This window comes from Lathamus discolor, chromosome 5 (assembly GCF_037157495.1).
Source record: "Lathamus discolor isolate bLatDis1 chromosome 5, bLatDis1.hap1, whole genome shotgun sequence".
NCBI lineage: Eukaryota > Metazoa > Chordata > Aves > Psittaciformes > Psittacidae > Lathamus > Lathamus discolor.
Genome location: NC_088888.1, coordinates 82,268,138 through 82,284,633, shown reverse-complemented (window position 1 = coordinate 82,284,633; position 16,496 = coordinate 82,268,138). Strand labels below are relative to the sequence as shown.

General features: G+C 42.5%; 1 protein-coding gene across 1 annotated transcript in view; it reads left to right on the top strand.

Annotated features, from left to right (window-relative positions):
- The first annotated feature begins 1,254 nt into the window (after positions 1-1,254).
- The window catches only part of ADGRB3 (adhesion G protein-coupled receptor B3), a 478,713-nt gene continuing 463,471 nt past the window's right edge, over positions 1,255-16,496 (top strand). The window contains exons 1-2 of the mRNA XM_065681454.1: positions 1,255-1,647; positions 4,379-5,147. Coding sequence (XP_065537526.1) covers positions 4,394-5,147 — 754 coding nt within the window. The 5' untranslated portion in view covers positions 1,255-1,647; positions 4,379-4,393. The remainder of the gene's footprint in view (positions 1,648-4,378; positions 5,148-16,496) is intronic.

The following is a 16,496-nucleotide window of genomic DNA, read 5'->3' as shown; positions in this document are numbered from 1 at the left end:
TCAGCCGCTGTCACCTCGCTAACTCCGCTTGCAGCCGGGCAGCGAGAGCGGCCAAGCTGGAGCCCCTCGGGCCGGACAGCGAGCCTCGCGTTCCAGACACACGGCTTCAGACACCCAGCTCCGGGCACGCCGCTGCAGCCATCGGGTCCCTGTCCCTCCCCATGGTGGGCCCGGTGGCACTTGCCGTGCGGAGCGGCCGGAATGAATGCAGCCGCTATCTGGGCACAGCCTTATCTCTGGCAGAGAACAAATACGGCGTTAATTGCAGCCTCGCGAAGAAAATTGCTATTGTTTCCAGTCAAAGGCAGGCGACAGTTTGAAAGCGTTTATTCTCGGAGCCCTGTATCAGTTAATCTGCACCGACCGCGGTGCCGAACTGACAGCTCTTGGGGCTGCGACAGCGGGGCGTTATGCTTTAGGAGAAGGAACAAGAGGAAGCAGATCAAGCGCGGGCTTCCCCCGCCGCTCCCCTCCGCCCCGCCATCCCCGTTTCCCTGGCTCTCCGCCCTGCGCGGAGGCGCACCCGGCCCCAGCGTTGGGAACGGGGGGCAGAACCCCCCCCGCCCCGCACGCCGAAAACAACGTTTGTGAGACGTGCTGGGCGCCGCGCGAGCAGCCGTGACGTGCGAGCCGCGCGGCGGGCGCTAGCGCCGGAGCCGGGAGGGAAGCTCCCCCCCGCACACGCGCACTAGCGCGCGCTCACACGCGCGGAGCGGGGCGCAGGGGCGCGCACGTAGCCCCCCTCTCTCCACCCTCTCCCCCCTTCACCCCAGGAGAGCGGGGAGCGCAGCCATCCCCCGAGCCCGGCGGAGGGGGAGGTGCGCAGGGGGCGCGCACAGGCGCGCATTCACGCAGCGGCACCCGCGGAGGCTCGGCGCGGCCGGCCAGCGGGCGGGCTGCCTCGCACACACAGGCACGCGTGCACACGCGCACACACACACACACACACACACACACACACACACACACACGCACACGCACGCACGCACACACAGAGGCAGCGGCACAGCCGCGCTCCCGCTCCCTCCGTACTCCCTGCGCGCCCGGCGTTCGCACCGCTCCCAGGGATCGGCAGCCGAGGACCCCCCACGCCGCTGTCCGGCCACCGGTGTCTGAAGGGGGAGGAAGAGTGAGGAAAGAAGAATAACTCTATTAGTAACAACAACAACAAAACCCACCAACAAATCTGCACTAGCGCCTTAGTCCTCCTCTCAGACCGTCGCCTGGCTGGCATCTTCGCTCATCGCGCTGCTGTGCGGAGACTTTGTTTCAAGTAAAAAAAACCAAACAACAACAACAAGAACAAAACCCCTTCGCTTGCTCAGCCACTTCAGTTTTTTCCCCCGCAGTCTTGCTGGTTTGAGGTGGTTTTTCTTCTTTTCTTTCCCTTCATGTGGTTGGATTTGGTGGATCAGGCGCCAAAGCTGCTTTTTTCCCTCGGTGGGGTGTGTGTGTAGCGTGCGGGGGTTTTCTCGCCGCGTTTTTTATCTTCTGCTGCTTTTTTTCATCTTGGTTTTGAACCTGAGCCGGGGAAAATGGGAAACGGTGCTTCCGACAGAAGGGGAGTCTCTCCATCACTGTTGTTGGGACGTGTGCCTATGGTGCTAGTGTTTTAGAGAAATAGCCTGACAGCTTTCGGAGTGGAAGGTAAGGGTGCCCGGGGCATTTTCATTTCCAGGGATTACGACCGGACAGCTTTTAGTTTGGGATTCCGGGGAGGAAGTGGCGGAGGAGGGGGACAGGCTGTTGCTGAAGGATAGAGACAGCACATACAAAATGATCTCCGCATTTACTTCAGCGCTGCAGTTTAAAAGTTAAGAGAAGTGCATTTCGCGACAGGTCTGCTTCCCTGAGAGTAATTTCCAGCGAGAACGAGAAAACCTGAGGTTTGTGCAGGATTGGGGTAATTTTGGAGGGGGGGAGTGTGATGATGTTAGGTTAATAGGAAGTTAAAATAAGAGAAGTCAGCGGGTCTTCTGTTGGGGGAAAAAAAAATAAGTGGAGTGATGGCGCCGTCTATGTTCGGCTAAACTACAGTGTCGCCTAGAAAATCAGTTTGGGGAATATCCAAACTAAACGCCCGTTCGCTTTTCAGCAGAAGAGGATTCTCCCCCTTCCCAAATGGGCAACCTTAACCCTCTTTGGCCGTTTTTTAACTCTTTCCTCTATGGAAATGAAAAAAAAATCTTTAAGTGCCTAATCCTTTCAGTGAGCAGACTGCTCTAGTATCTAGCGACATTGCAAACTAACCGAAATGCTGCCAGCACGCTCAATTGGAGTGTGTGTGTGCATCTGTGTGATGCGCATGGGAAAAGAGAGATTAAGACAATGCTGTGTTTCAGTAGCCTTGCCTGAACAAATGCACAACTGAAATGTGGGCTATTTGATTACATTTCTTCGTAGAAAAGAGCCTAGCACTGCAGACGTCTTTATTTTTCTACTGCAAATATTACACAGGATGGGAAAAAGTCAGAGGCTTTTTTCCTTTTCGAACAAAACAGCAAATAAGCTCCCTTTTTGCTTTCCAGATTGTAAAATTAATCCTTTTTCATGGGTGGAATTCCTAATTTAGACACTTATTGTCACATTGGCTTTCAACGCCTACACCATCCTGAATAACACTGCGCAGAACTGCATTGCCTGCAAAGTGCTCCAGCAAAGGGGAAATTGTTTCCAGAATTCCCAATAAGTTTCTCTTTTTAAAAACCTTAAATGCTGTACCGAGCCTATTTGGAGATGGAGGACCTTGTTGTTCACTGAGATGGACGCTCGGAAAGGAGGAAATCCGACCGTGTGGATAGACCCAGGAGCAGCTCTGCTTTTTTTTTTTTTCCTTTTTTTTTTTTTTTTTTAAACCTCCACTATAAAGAGGGTACTGCTTTGCCCTCTTCAAGATCCTGAATTCGAATTATAATCTAGGAGATACGGAAATCTCTTCAAGGGAGCTTAATCCAGTGATTTGCTGTGTGTTATGCAATGGGAGACAGAAGATGCCTTGCTGTTTGGTGAGGAGATGAAAAGCTAGGCAAAGACACACATCAAAACTCAGTAACAGTGCCTCTGTGTGTGTGTCTGCCTCTGCTTACAGAGCAACAGTGGAAGAGACTGCAATCTAGAGAGTTTCGAAATTGGGTTGGCATCACTTCTGTCTGCTTGCATTTAAGAGGAGAAGGTGAAAAGCTTCTCATTTGTAAGAGATAAGCAACTTCTTAAAGGTTAATGCCGAAAACGTTCAATTTGATTTTTTTTTAATAACGTTACAGAGGTAAATATAACTAAGATTCACTTTATTAACCTGGGCCACTGTTAAGAGAATAGAGCATGTGGAGGCTGTGACAGTTGACAGGTGCAGTAAAACAGCTTTATTTGGGGATACTAGCAGAGAAAATGTAATATGTCTTTCATCATTCAAACGCATGTCTGCAAAATGCAGGAGCTAATCAGACAGTACAAGATATTTGTAATAAGAGGGCAAGTGCAGTTCAATAGGTGCAGGGATCCTACTGTAGCACTGACAGCTATATAGAGCTACTGCTTGTAGGTACTAATACAGTGATCAATTTTATACATCCTTAGGGGCTGAAGCACATTGAAATTAATATCCAAAAAAGCTGGCACTTAGTGGTAGTGTCAGACCAGCACTAGTTAACATCCGTCTTTGTTTCTTTCTCCAGTAGCCTCAAAATTTTAGCAATTCATTAATCTCAGCATTTCTTGCCTCGGTTCTTTTTTTTTTTTTATAAGGGCCTCTGTATATGAGGTGGCCAGGGTGAGGGCATGTAGGCATATTGGAGATACTCTCCCATCTGTAGCAAATAATAATTTGTGTGGTTTTTGTTATGGCTGTAATTCTTCACAGCTACTTCACAGATTTCATAGAAAAATAACACATAACAAGAGATGCTACTGGCTTTCTTGTTCTGTGTTCTGTATCGGTGGAATTCTGCATGTGCGTATTGTATATGCAGATATATAACAGGCTACTTATTTACTTTTTGAAGAAATAAATAAATAAAAAGCCCTTTTATCAGTCTGCGGGGTGAGGCGCCTGGGCTTTTACCTGAGCTGAGCGCTTCTGGTCCTCGCCATGATGACAACAGCCTAGACAGGAGAGGACATTCCTATTAATAATCTAATAGATGTTGGTTTTGTTCAATTTGACTGTAGAGGCCGTGGCTGTTGCGACGGCCACGTGATGGCGCTGCGCTCACGGCAGCGGTCCCGGCCCTCGCCTTATAAAATACAAATTACCTGCCCTTCTTTCTGAAAGGGGCTCGAACTGCAAGCTTGAAAACAGCTGGCTCGAATATTGGAAGGAGTTTGGTTTTCTATGCGTGAAGAATTCTACTTGCATTTTATTTCATTTCATCTCCTGCAGGCCAAATGACATAGGATGAAGGCTGTTCGTAATTTGCTGATTTATATATTTTCCACCTATCTACTGGTTATGTTTGGATTTAATGCTGCCCAAGACTTCTGGTGTTCCACGCTGGTGAAGGGGGTCATTTATGGATCGTATTCTGTAAGTGAAATGTTTCCTAAAAACTTCACAAACTGCACTTGGACGCTGGAAAATCCAGATCCGACCAAATATAGTATTTACCTGAAATTTTCCAAAAAGGACTTCAGCTGCTCCAACTTTTCCCTCTTGGCTTATCAGTTTGATCATTTTTCTCATGAAAAAATAAAGGATCTTTTAAAAAATAACCATTCTATAATGCAGCTCTGCGATTCCAAGAATGCTTTTGTATTTCTGCAGTATGATAAGAATTTTATTCAGATACGCCGTGTCTATCCTATCGATTTCCCAGGATTACACAAAAAAGAAGATGACCAAAAATCCTTCTTTGAGTTTTTGGTGTTGAACAAGGTGAGCCCAAGCCAGTTTGGGTGCCATGTGTTATGCACTTGGTTGGAGAGCTGCTTGAAATCTGAGAATGGGAGAACCGAGTCCTGTGGGATCATGTATACAAAATGCACCTGCCCTCAGCATTTGGGAGAATGGGGAATAGACGACCAGTCCCTGGTGTTGCTCAACAACGTTGTGCTGCCCCTCAACGAGCAGACAGAGGGTTGCCTGACCCAGGAGCTGCAAACCACTCAGGTCTGCAACCTCACCAGAGAAGCCAAACGGCCACCTAAAGAAGGTAGGTTCTTCCTGGGGGGGGTGGTGGTGGTGGTGATGTGTGTGGGCTAAATCCCACACCAGTGCATAGGTCCAGCTACCAGCTCTCCTCAGTACTCACATTCATTTGACCTGCTCTCCACTCCAGCTTGCCTATAGATGAGGAGAAAGGGCTGGAGAAGATGCACTCTCCCTCAGGGCATAGGAGGCTGTATTCTCATTTCTAAACTGGCCTAACCTTCAGTACATAGTTCTGCTGAGCACTGTTGAGGCTCCTCGTAAGTAGATCCATCTGTTTTCAGCTCCCACTTACAGTCATGCCCACAGGTGGTGAGACAGGAATCTCTCTCCCCCTCACCACCTCTTTACTGCAACCACCCGACTACAAAATCTTGGCTCTTTTTTATATGATCCCTTGACTTTGCAAGGAAAACGTTTCCAAAGGTATGTGGGCAATCTGACTAAAAGACGAAGAGACTTACCATGGTGAGGACACCTGGTTCCAAGTGGGCCAAAGCTCAACAAATCTAAAAAAACCCCAAAAGCAAATGCTGTTCTTGAGGGTAAACCCTGTGCCTAAGATGCCTAGAGATGTGAAGCACTGCGCAGTCAGGACATGCTGGGAGCTCTAGAAAGGGGCTACAGGCTGCTGCTGCACCCCTTCTTCAGGCAGCCTTGGCTCCAGGAGACAAGGCTCTGAATCTCATGGCAGTGTTAGCATGTGGGAGTTGATGTCTCGGTCCCAGCAGCTGCTTCATGTCCCCACTGGAAACATGAGGGTTGTGGAAGGGTGGGAAGGCAAAGGGTCCAGCAATTAGGATGGCAGCCGTCTGCCTAGCCTCTCTGCTTCATGCCTCCTATTTTGGCCCTTTGACATTTTGGGGAGGTCTGGGGGTGATTTTGGGAAGAACCCTGGGGATGGGAGGCAGGGGAAGCATAGTCTGAACCTGTGGGTGAAAGGGTCCTTCAGAGCAGCCATGTGGGAATGGGGGAAGGGGGGGGGATGTGCCCATGCGGCAAGAGATAAATCATCGAGCCCAGGGTATTGCATTTTAATGCAGGAAATGTTCTCTCTCTCCTTGTTTTCTGCATGGCCACAAAGCTCCCAGTCTGTGGCGAGGCAGTGCCAAGCTCCCAGCCCCCCTAAATAGAAGTTGCTTTGTGGAGGAATGTAACATTGACACGTTGTTAGGAGAGGATTTTCTTTAAGGGCAGCCAAGCCCCAGTGCTGTGGGAGAAGAAGAGCTGGACTCGCTCCAGCTGCCGCGGTGCCAGCAGCCGCGGGCAGGGCCGGGGGAAGGGAGGGAGAGATGAGGGACCCTTTCGGTGTCTTGCGAGTCAGCCCCTCTCTCAGCTCGGAGCCCAGAAAGCAGGGGTCTGAACTGAGGAGCGCTCCCCCGCTGCTTCCCTCCCTGAGCGGCCCATGCAGCGGCGGGAATGGTATTTAATACCGTTCAGACCTAATGAGCGCCCTGAGAGGTGGAGGAGGCAGCCGCTGCCGCGGAGCGCAGGCGGCAGGGCCGGGTCTGTGCGGGAGACCCAAACGTTGCGAGGGTGCGGGGCCGGGAAGTTAGGGGCTCCCCACCTCCGTCGTGTTTGTCATCGGGGGCACGGGGAAGCCGCGGAGCCCGTTATAAAACACAAACGCCGCAGCCCCAGAGGCGCGGAGGAGGCGCGGAGGAGGCGCAGCCGCGGTTCGCTGTTCACTCCCACGGCGGGAGGAAGGCGCATCCTCCATCCTCCCTCCCCGGCCCTGATTTCCATCCTAAAGTGCCACCTTGTCGGTGGGGGTGGGCAGGAGGAGTGCGAGCACAGTACACCGTGCCGTTCTCAAAAGCACGCCGGGTCCCAGGGGGATGCTTGTCTCCCGCTTAAAGCACCTATTTCTGAAATGTGCTTAGTGGAAAGGACAGGGGAAGCTTAAGGTCAAACTTTCTTTTTCTTTTCCCCTTACATTTTGAAACACATTTCGAAACACATTTCCAACATCTCTTGCTTCCAATTTCAGACATATTTTAATTCTTGCCCCTACTTGTGGGTTTTCCTGGGTATGAGTTTGAGAAATGGCTTTGTTAGAGGGGGTGGAAATGTTTGATAGCTGGAAGGTTTCCTTCACTTGTTTTTCATTGTACTCAGTGTTTTTCTGGTGTTGCTGAGAATTTGGACATTAATATAATTATTTTAATGTTTTATTTAATTACCTTAATGCACTTTGGAAATTGTTCATGAGATTGTTACTGAAAGTTATAATCAGTTAGCAAATTAAGCCTCACAGTACTTCTCAGTAGCAGTATGCTCTTCATCTTCCAGTCACTATTTAAAGCATTTTCCCCCTTTCCTCAGAATGCTAAAAATCTTCAGGAGAGGTATGTTGATTCTTTGTTTTCTGTAGATATATACAGTCGCACTTATCAAGCACGAGTCAGTGCATTTGTATGTATAAAGCTGGTTTGTGGTTTGATTGGAGGTTTAACTGAGGAACCAAACTGTAGAATATGCCTGCTGCAAACATAATGTAATTCATCACTTGTGTCAGTAGACATTTAGGCAAGACATGCAAATTTTGTTTTCACAGGCAGCCTGTTTCAAGTTAGATCGGCACAGGAAGCAAAAATAAGGTTGACCAATAACTAAAAGAATGGTTTCTTCTTGTCAGAGCTCATAGTGGCAGCTGAGAGTACAGTTTTGTTAGTGTAAGTTGAGTCTGAAGGGGAATGGAGGTTGCCTAACACAGTGAAAGTGCTCCAGACTTGGTAAGATGGTGTTTTATGAATTCATGTATTACTGACATCGCCAACAATGACTTTCCAAAAGGAACTGCAAAGACCTGAGGGCTTTCTGCAGTATTATGCATACCCTTCCATTCTTCAGATTTGCTTTCATGGAGCTTGAGTGTACGAAGTGCAAAATCTTTTCCTCAAACTATTTTCAGTCACATTTTTGAACCATAATGTAAATAGAGAGCATTTAGATTAAAACCTACTGTTCCTTTTTTGAATCTCCGAAGATTTTTACAACTTTGAATATGATAAATGGCTTAGGAAAATGGTTGAAAGTCAGTATTTTTCCTTTTTAAAGAAGTGTTGCATTTTACAAAAGATGTGACAAGTATACAATGGATGATTGTGTTTCTACAGTGCTGAAGTGTTGAACAATAAAAGGAACTAGGTAAAAAAAAAATGAAGCTTTTTTTCCTTTTTTTTTCCTTTTTTTTTTTGTTTTTTTGTTTTTTTGTTTTAAAAGAATGGTTTGGAAATACATGGTTTAGTCAGCACTTTTTCCATAGCCAGATCATCTGTGGTGTCACTGACTAAAGCAATATTGAAAATCACCACATTTTCGCTAAGACTCAATTTCATTGTAGCTTGATCCTTTTCCATAGCTTTACATCTGAGATGCGTAGCCTCGATCAAAGCACTAGCAAATAGATCTCAATGAACACTCTAGCAGGGTCCTGAATTTAAAGGCTTGGGGGAATTTGTCTACTTGATCTTCAGTGCTGAGACTGAAGTATCTCATGAAGTTTCTATCAATAAGACAGGGCTCAGTTCCCTTCCTAGTGGACTTGTAAAGCCTTTGCATGTAGTCAATCCATACAATTTTCTGAATGATGACACTAAGAATGTAAAAGTCTTTTCTTATTGTGACCATTACAAAGCCATAATATTATTGTGGGGTTTTACAATAGTTAGAAACTAAGTCAGCTTCCCCCTGTGTTTTACTGTCATTTCTGACAGGGGCCATCACAAAACAATGAAAACAATTTTTTTTTGCATCTTACTCATCCAACAGAAACAAAGAAGAGAGCGGGTATTCACATTAATTAAATCTTGGCATTTGTCATTCCAGCCTTAATCTTACATATCTTATTCAGCCAGTCTAAAATAATTGTAAGTAAGGATTTCTTAATATGCTAGAGATACAGCATTGGTCAACTTTGTCACAGATTCTAACAGCTCTAACTGTCTACTAGCATCTCTGGATTCAGCAACTGATTTTTTTTCCTGATTTCAGATCTGAAAACAACAGGGATACCTTAACAGAAGATTTACTGAAATGGATGTCTCTTTAAAACAGTTCATGATACATTGTAGAATAACAGTAAAGTGTAGGATGCAGAGAGCTTTTTTAAGCTTTCATGGCATATATGCATCTATTTTGATGTCATTCCATGAATGCCCACCTCCAGTTGCACACATTCAAGATGAACTTACAGTATTCATCACATACTCAGAGGTCACTAGCTGGCTGAGTAGGCTGGACATCCCTAGTCGGAAAGTCATAGGCACGAATAATATGGCATGGCATGGCTCCATCAGAGGATTAAAATTGTTAAATCAGTGCAGGATTAGTCTGAGAAGATAAAAAAATACAAAATGCCATCTAACAACCATACACTTCTACAGGGATATTTAGTGTGCAGCAACTATTTGAGACTAAATCAAAATTTAGAAAATCCAAAATAAATAAAACTGTTGTCCAGAATATTAAATGAGTATGGTAACATATTTGGAGGTCTCTTAATAGTATTTATATCCTGCTGCTTGCAATGGTTCTTTTATCCATGAGTTCAAAGGGATAAAGAAAGATGAGCACTAATAGGATAGGCTTTTTAATTTTGTGTGAAAGTTATTTTCCATTATGAGTTATAAAATACTGCTTTAAAACTTAAAACTGATATACTGTTACCATGCAGGTCATGAGCAGTTATGAGCAGTTTGACCTCAGTGAAAATCTAGAATGTAAAGAAAAATAATTTCACTTCAAATAAATTTTTTTACATGGATATTGTTCTTCCTAAAATGTTCATGGCCAAAACCATGATGGAAACGTAGACAATGTATTCTTCCTTTTGGGTCTGGTTCCCAGTTTAAGGAAGTTGCTTCAAAATCTCCTATGGACTTCACTGTGCTTCATATAATTCCCATTCTGACTTAGTTCGCTAAAAGAAAACAATCACCCAAAGCATTTAGGTTCTTAGTACGTATTTGGGTCACTCTGGACCACTCATAATAGGATGCTATATCAGAGCCATGCAAGTTTTATTTCAGATTCTCTCTTTTTTTTTTTTTTTTTTTTGTTTGAAGCGATGCACTACAGAAAAAGCATTAGTTAACTATCTTTTAATCAATAAGCCCTACCTTTGTTCTCAGGGATTATATGATATTACCAGTAATGATTGTACTTCAGTTTGTGCTGTATTGATCATTTCCACCTCATTTCCTTCAGTAAACTATGAAACTTCTTGTTTTGATGCAAAATTTAGAAGTTTGTGTGCAAGAGTAATCAGCACTTCATGTATTGAGTTTGGTGGGATTTGGATCAATCCATCAGTGAATTTTCTGATACTTTCAAATACTTTCTTTGATACCCAGAGAATTTCCTTTATGCTAGGAAAAGCCTGTATATGTGGCCTTGCTCCTAGTAAATATACTTGGTTATACATATTATGTATGTCTGAGTGATTAACTTCTTGGTATCACAGATTCTGTCAGTATTTTGTTTAGCACCTCTCACACTAGCAAGATGGAGTATTACTTTGTGGGAAAAGTCAGTCTACTGCATTCAAGTGTTTGCCTTCTGAGACATCACAAATGTACTGTATAGGATCTGAATACACATTTTTCATAAGCTCATTGCTTGCTTAAAACATTCATGGCTTCAATGAAATATGATGTTGGAAGCTGTGTTATAACAAAAACCAGGATTTTGGTTCCCTAAACTGCCGTTTCTGGTTAAAACCTCAATTTATGTGCATTATTGTACATCAGACATTGGGGAGACCTGCTCTTGGCTGAGGACAAATGCATCTAGAGACATTCACTCTAAACAGCACAGAACATAAATAAGAAGGTATATAAGGAAATTAAGTGTTCACACTGAATTCAAAGCACTTCCAAATTAGGAACAGAATTCTGTCTTGCTGCTACCTCCAGTGAATAAGGACTCTATAGTAATGAGTCCTGTGCCATCAAATATTTCAATTTCCATCATGCCTTCTTTATTTGCCTTTCTCATACCAGTAAGCTGTGCCTTTTTTCTTCAAATACTTCTATTACATTTTGTCTGGATGGGCAGAGTATACAATATGTTCATTGTATTTTAGACCTCGCTCTCTGATTTGGTTGTGCTTTTGACAAATGTGGAAGCATTCACGGGTAGAACAGCCATTAACAGAAGTTAATGGTGATTCTGTTTACATAGTGGGATTTCGGTTATTGGGTCTTAGTGACATTACATGTAATTATATTATGACATAATGCAGGTACTGCATTTCTTATTATTATGCAGTGTTTTATACCTACGTATTTCCATTTTCTACATTTATATAATACAGTGATTATATGATCTATTACATTCAATATGTTCTTGTGCTCTTTTTAAAGCCATTTATCCTCTTCTGTTCAAATCTATTCATATTGCGATTTTGTTTAGTTTTCTATTTGCAAAAGCATGGAAAAATCTGCTTTGTGTGTTGGTATACACGGAGGAATTTTCAGAGGAGACTTTCTTTTTCTCTTCTTAGGGAATTATATCTATGAAGTTTATTCAGTTGTGTTTTATCAAAGGATTCCAACTCAAAGTTGTAGTTCTCAAATTGAAATGTAGCTGTTAATTTATAAATATGCAACAATTGTAATAAAACAAAGGTCACTGCAGAATTCCACTGAGCATTATTTGCATTCACTGTTAACAAGAAATATAAAATGCTCTTTAGGATAGAGAAAGTTGTACATGATATAAAGTACAAATTTACAAATTATGCACTACTGAGTTATGAATATTTCAGTTTGAGCCCTTTCTGATGCTAGTTAAATCTCAAGAGGAAGACAGTCAAATTTTTCAAAGTCATTCTCAGTTTTCTTAATTTCTTAAAGAAGTTATAAATAAAGTTTTTGTCAAATTACTGACACATTTTTCTGATGGACTAGCCACCATTGGGATTAATAAAACAATCTATAATAACAGTGTATGAGACTGGTGTTGTTATTTTACTCTGCAAAGGCCAAATTTTTGTCCTTACTCAAGGCAAATTCCCCATGCTATCAATATAATTCATTCTAAATGAAGATTAGATCAGAACCCATGCAAGAGATGTGAAAGAGTGGTAGCATGTGTTCCTTCTACCAAAAGCAAATTATTTCATAGTTTGTATTAATTAAGATTTTTTTTTTCTCTGTAGTTTTACTTTTGAAACCATCCTTGACATTTGGTTAAGTAAAGCAAGTCTTTCTCTTTTAGCTGGTTAGCCTATCTCTTTATGTGCTCTGCTTCAGTTTCTCATTTTTGTTCTCAGAAGGAGAAACAAGGCATATGACATACTCAGTATTTCTTTGATGGTCCTGAAAATATGTTCAACTGAAGTTTGCAGCAAGCTATTTTCAGTTATTCAGTCCAAATTTTATTTATACCTTCTTAAAATGACAACACCACGACAAATATTAACTTAAATACCATCCATTTTTTGGTAGCTTGGTAGAAAATTGTCAAAAATGGGGTGAACAATGTGTCATTTGTCATACCCTTTTGGGCAATTTTCACCAGTTTGCTCTCTATTGTTCTTCATGAGATGTAAGACACTTTTGGGAGCTGACTTCAGTTCCTGCTGTTTGACTTCAGTTCCTGCTGTTTGACTTCAGTTCCTGCTGTTTTCCTTCAGGTGCTGCTAGCTCGTTCATTAGTTATGCAGAGACAGTGCTTGCTTATAGCATGGTTTATAACTTTCAGCCGTAGCTGGTAATCGTCTGCTATTGAACGGCTTCACTGAAGGGTGATGAGATGATAAAGGATCAAAAGAGTAATTCTCTGACTCTTAGCTGTGGAAAATCATCAGCAGGACTTCCAACCTTACGACTTCCAGCTAGCACTGGAAATACCTTATGTTAAGTGGGAATTTGTTAACCCGTGCCATCAAGTGAGGTATGTTATCACAAGTTGCATGTGAGAATCTGAGATCCCATTGCTGCCAAGATGGCTCTGGCTTTGCTCCTTTCCCTTTGCTGAGCTATGCCAATACACCAGCCAAGCTGAAAACTATTCACCTTGAGGTTTTTTTTAGTTGGTGATCTTCACATTGGGCGAGTGTGCTCTGATGGCCCAGCTAAACCTCCATCAGTACCAAAATGTGCCACAAGAAAGAGCTGGAGAGGAATAGTGGTTCATCCAGGTTTAGATTTGCTTGGCAAAAAAGCCCCAAACAGTCTATTATAAAAGGGTCAATAGATGTTACCATTGTCTGCTTTTTTGCATATGTTAGGAGCCAGTTACATCATATTGTATTTCTAGGCAGATAAACCAGGTTTTGTTGTTACAGTATTACTGGTGGATCCTTCAAAATAGAGACATGTTTATCCAGGGCTTCCTGCTGACCATTTAAAGAGTGATGCAGATTGCTGTGAAAGTGTACACAGAGTGCTTGGAGATGAGTCTGTGATGCCCTTGGTGCTCATCCCAGTAGGGTGGTTAGAAAGGGCTTAAATTGCAGTTTGCAAAATCAGGGAATTGAATTCATGCTATTTATTGATTATGAGGAATAATATTGTACATGATTCATGCAAGGGCACTTTCAATGAAAGGGTTTTGTAAAATCTAAAGTCTGTGGATATCATGTGCAATATTTCTTTGAATCCTATGATTCACTTTTTCTACACAGTGTTTGCTTCTCTATCTAATGAATATATTCCTTGCAGTCCCCTCTGTACTCTGTCTCCTGTGTATGTAGATTTTAATTGTCTGCAAAGCTAGGCATTTCAGCTTGAACTATAACAAGTTATATTTTTATCTTTGGAAGTGTTTCATTTGTTCTGTGGCATTTGCTGATATCTGCAGTGATTGGCACACATACAGATGCTCCATACTGGTAGGCTTGAAGGTTGATAGATGTGCTTCATACTGACAAAAGACAGCAGGAAAAATGTTCAGCACTGCAGGTGTAATATGAGAAGAGAGCCTAGTCCAGCTGGTCCCATCTGCACCCAGCGTCTAGGAAGTCACTAATAATACAGAGTATCATACAGCTTCACTCTCCTTGGAAGGGAAGAGGGTGCCAAGGCTGGAATATTGGCCAATCCCAACACCTGATAAAGTATTCATAGGGTCATAGGGCTTCAGCTGATAATGCTATTATTTGGGTTCATAAATGCAATAGATAGAGGTTTCACCTCTTGAAGCAGGATTACGATCAGAGGAGAAGTTTGATAGTGTTGTCCTGGGAGAATGTAATATACCTAAAAATAATTGGAACTGGGCCTGGGACCAGTGTTTTCCTGTCTCATAAATGAATGTTCAAATTGTTACATATCCATTCTCCTTAGTGCACCGAATTTTTAATTTATCCACAAAAAATGAGGCAGCTTCAGATTTGGGAAATATCAAGAATATTCCTATTCCTTGACCAGACAGAACATTCTGAGAAGCAGAGCCACTGAGTCCATGGTGCCTCAGGGGCTGCTGTTGTTTACAAGGCGTCCAGGTCCGGGTTGACAGTATGTACATGGAAGATTATAAAAGGAGGATGCCATTACAAGAGGAGGAAGCCATCTCTGGCTGGGTTTGTGCAAAACTTGGTCAGGGAGCTGCAATCCAAAACCCCCTTGGCCCTACTAGCAAGCAGGCACAAGTGATTCTCAGGAATTTGCTACTTATCACAGCCAAGACAATGCCCATATCTCTGTGTGAACCTTGTGCATGTTGCTTATAACTTTTAAGACACTTTTAAGGTGTCTTAAAAAAGATGCCCAGGGGTGTACATTTTGGAGCTCTCCATTTTGGGAGTAGGTCTTGGAAGTGATGATGAGGCACATAAATTTATTTGATTTCTTTTATAAGTACAGCTTCTGTGCATCATGTCTTTTCCCTGTGGTATTGTTATCATAGTACTGTCCTGGCTTCTGGTGCTATTATGAGGATAAATGCATCAAAGTTTGTAGTTTGCTCAGTAATCAGCATCATACAGTACTTAAAATATATAGATTATGCTATCACTGCTAAGCCTGAAAGATTTTTTTTTTTTTTCCATAGTTCTGATGAAAATAAAATCCATGTTGTCTTCAGGTATTATTTGGTGCTTGAAGTGGAAGTGATTTTATTGGCTGTTTTGCAGAAGAAATATATGAAGGGAATAAAGGACCCTTACATTTATTTCTTACCCCATGCTGTTTCAGGTTTTGGATAATGTTTGTTTTGTCCATGTGAAATCTGAAGTGCTGCAAAAAAAAAAAAAAAAAAAAAGATATCAGTCTGACAACCTAAGATGTACGGTAACTTTACAATAAGATAATTTATATCATAAATATAAGACATGAAGGGGAAACCATGTATGCCAGGATGTAGCATCTAAATATTTTTCAGATGTGACTAAATTTCTTCCTTTATGTTCGCTTGTACATAATTAATCTCATTGAATCAAAAGGATTATTCATGTAAGTAGGATTTAATTAAAAGCAGGTTTGCCAGTAAACATCCTCAGTTAAAAATGTGGGCACCTTAAGTAATCAATGTTAGAACAGGAAACCATCATTCTATTGTTAACAATATTTCTCTAAATATTATTTAATTAATTATAATAATAGTACCATCAAAGAAACCAATATTAAAAATATTCATAATAAATTAATAAAAATTGCTATATATGTACAGTCTTACATAAGTTTGATAAATAGAATCATAGGATGGTTTCTATGTTGGAAGGTACTTTAAAGATCACCTAGTTCCACCCCCCCCACCACAGACAGGGACACCTTCCATTGGAGCAGGTTGCTCAAAGCCCCATTCAACCTGGCCTTTAACACTGCCAAGGATGGGGCAGCCATTGCTTCTCTGGGCAACCTGTTCCAGTGTCTCTCCACTCTCATAGTAAAGAACTTCTTCCTAATATCTAATCTAAGTCTTCTCTTTGACAACTTAAAGCCATTCCCTCTTGTTCTGTCATTACATGCACTTATCCTAGAACCTAGTTTTGTCCAGTTCCCAGATCTACACTGCTTAACTGATCGTCAGTGTATTCTTCAATTGCTCTGGGATCCCCAGTACTATCCTCTGGTCTTCACTAATCCTGGCTGACCTATGCTCCCGTGCACTGCGTCCAGGGTGTACTTCTTGGACACCTCTGCTCTACATCCATTCTGTCATTGCCATGATTGTGCTCTTCTGGTTTGCATCATTGTGCTGTGGATAACAAGTATATAATTCCATACAGAATAATTGCTTGTTGCTACCCTCTATAAAAAAGAATATGGGTCTACAAAGATAAGCAGAATTTAAACAAATCAGGCAATAGCTGGCATGTCATTAATTAAACAAGCTAAACAAAGCTTCAGGAAGAACAAGATAAGTTCAGATGATACTTGACATGTCCTGAGGCTTTTTAATG